Source organism: Habropoda laboriosa, unplaced genomic scaffold, assembly GCF_001263275.1.
Source record: "Habropoda laboriosa isolate 0110345459 unplaced genomic scaffold, ASM126327v1 scaffold22, whole genome shotgun sequence".
NCBI classification, from domain to species: domain Eukaryota; kingdom Metazoa; phylum Arthropoda; class Insecta; order Hymenoptera; family Apidae; genus Habropoda; species Habropoda laboriosa.
Window position 1 is genome coordinate 6,176,095 of NW_017100261.1, and position 2,604 is coordinate 6,178,698.

Sequence of the window (2,604 nt, forward strand, 5' to 3'; positions counted from 1 at the left end):
AAAAGTATAAATATATTAAATATTTAAGTTATTATTTAAAGGATAAAGATCACTGTCCCATGGGAACAGGATCAAGGGAAGGTCCACAACAATGCGAAAGTGAAGAAGAAGGGGAATGTGAAGAAACAGTTACAAATCATTTAACAGAAGCTACAACATCTGCTACAGAATGGATGGGAGTTACAACAAATAGTGATGACTGTAGCTATAGGTGAAAGCTTAAGGATTGCTATGAAGTTAATTTTTTATCATTTAAAATTTTATTTACCTAAATTTGTATAAATTAAAATATTACTTCATGAGAAAATTTATCTCTCTTATACATTAATAAATGAAGATAGTATAATTTTATTACTTTTGCTTATATATTATGTTAATTATCACAATTAAATTTTGCAGACATGTATAATATATTTCATGATATAACAAAAAAAATTTGTCTATTTTTTTATTAAATTGATCTTTTAAAAATGGAAATTTTGCAGTTCAGAACTTGAGGAGTCTGACTTACATAGTGAAACTAACAAAAATTATGGAGAATTTGTGGAGCATCCTTTTTCTTGGGAATTTGAATTACCACCCTCCATAATGCTTAGTTCTAATTGTGCTTCGTACGATCGTGGTAATGTATAATAAATTATAATTTTTAGTTACATAAAATAATAATATGAATGATATAAAATATAAATAAAATGTAACATACATCAAATGGCAACTTTTTCTGTAATTTAGAATCAACAATTTTAAATATAATTCTTAACAAATTTAAAGTCTAAGATATAGTTTAAGGATTAATTAAAATACGATAATTAAAAATTTATTATATTTCAGTTTCGTGTACTATATGGACACGTCGTGATATAAAAAAAGCTGAACTATCGGTGCTGGACATCAGTTCGGCTATTATTGCTAGAGTAGAATCAATGCCTGAGAGTATGAATTATTTTTATGGAGGCCTAATGCTTAGCTTAATATTATCTTTAATACCATCTATTAAACGATTAAATGATCATGTTGGAATGGACAATAGTAGCAATGCAACCAGTTCCTTAATACCAAATGACTTAACTTATATCAGTTTGGAGACATATAGCGACATTTTATCTAAACTTATAGATATGGCATTTGGAACTACTCTTTGGTAATTACGAAATATATGACAAAACTGTAATAATAAGGACATTCTATATGTAATAAGATATAGTATTATTAAGAAAATTTGTTTAAAATGTTAACAACTGGTATTCATTTCAGGGAACGTATGGTAGTGCTCATATCAGCATTTGAAAGACTTATATTGTCTTCTTTATTATTTTTTCTATTAGCAGTTGCAGAACGTACTTATAAACAAAGACTCTTATATGCAAAATTATTTTCACACCTAACATCGTCAAGACGTGCCAGAAAATCTGACCTACCACATTTTCGATTAAATAAAGTACGCAATATAAAATTGTGGTTAAGCGTTAGATCTTATTTAAAGGTAAATTAAAATCTTACTTATACCTTTCCTTTCATACAGACTTCTAATACAATCGTAATATTACAAATCATTCTAATGTAATATTTCTCATAGAGGAGAGGACCACAACGTTCTGTAGATGTAATAGTATCAGCAGTATTCATTGTTACCTTATTGTTGTTATCATTTGTGAGTTTGGAGTTAATTAAGGTAAAAACAGAATAAAAAATAATATTATAATGAAATTGAAGTGTTGTAAACATTAACACTTATAATATCATAGGACCTCGAAAGTTTGCATTCTCGATATAATGTTGAAGCGTTGTTTTGGAGTTTTTCTCTTGGAATATTTATATTACGTTTTATGACATTGGGTACAAAAATTAATAAAAAATACAGAAATCTTTCTGTTTTAATAACTGAACAGGTAATTGTATTGAAGCGAACTTTTTATTCAAAATATGTATATCAATGTATGTGCAGGTACATAATTCATATTTTTAGTTTAAATTGGAATATTCAATATTATTTTGTTTTTAGATTAACTTATATTTGCAAATAGAACAAAAACCACATAAGAAAGAAGAGCTTATGGTAGCGAATAATGTACTGAAATTAGCAGCAGATTTAATAAAGGTAGTACACAAATTTTTTTGCCATTATATATGAAAAATAGAATTAATTTAAATTGAGTTAAATAATTAATGTACACTTTGCAGGAACTTGAATGTCCATTTAAAATATCTGGTTTATCAGCTAATCCCTATTTATACACAATTACAAAAGTGGTACTATTATCTGCCCTTTCAGGAGTGCTTTCAGAATTACTTGGATTTAAACTCAAATTGCATAAGATAAAAATCAAATAAAAAGAGATATGACATTTAATATTTATTAACGTATAACTACCTCATGACGTTAAATGGTAAACAAAAATAACAATTTTGTTATTGAATATTAAGATATTCTAACGCAGCGTTCATTGTGAACGTTTAGAAGAATGTAGTTTCATTTCTTAATAGTATAGTTAAATATGTTCACATACATATTACGTATCATCGTTATTTCTCGTAATTGTTAGAATTTTATGTTTTATAATAACACTCCAAGCGACTAAAATGTTTCAGTTTATTATAATAGAA

The 2,604-nt window shown here is 26.5% G+C and overlaps 1 protein-coding gene across 1 annotated transcript in view; it reads left to right on the top strand.

Moving 5' to 3' along the window:
• The window catches only part of LOC108572713 (putative homeodomain transcription factor), a 4,758-nt gene extending 2,427 nt beyond the window's left edge, over positions 1 to 2,331 (top strand). Inside the window, exons 9-16 of the mRNA XM_017934987.1 lie at positions 42 to 211; positions 486 to 622; positions 832 to 1,141; positions 1,255 to 1,483; positions 1,577 to 1,672; positions 1,746 to 1,889; positions 2,003 to 2,098; positions 2,182 to 2,331. Coding sequence (XP_017790476.1) covers positions 42 to 211; positions 486 to 622; positions 832 to 1,141; positions 1,255 to 1,483; positions 1,577 to 1,672; positions 1,746 to 1,889; positions 2,003 to 2,098; positions 2,182 to 2,331 — 1,332 coding nt within the window. The remainder of the gene's footprint in view (positions 1 to 41; positions 212 to 485; positions 623 to 831; positions 1,142 to 1,254; positions 1,484 to 1,576; positions 1,673 to 1,745; positions 1,890 to 2,002; positions 2,099 to 2,181) is intronic.
• Positions 2,332 to 2,604: the final 273 nt, after the last annotated feature.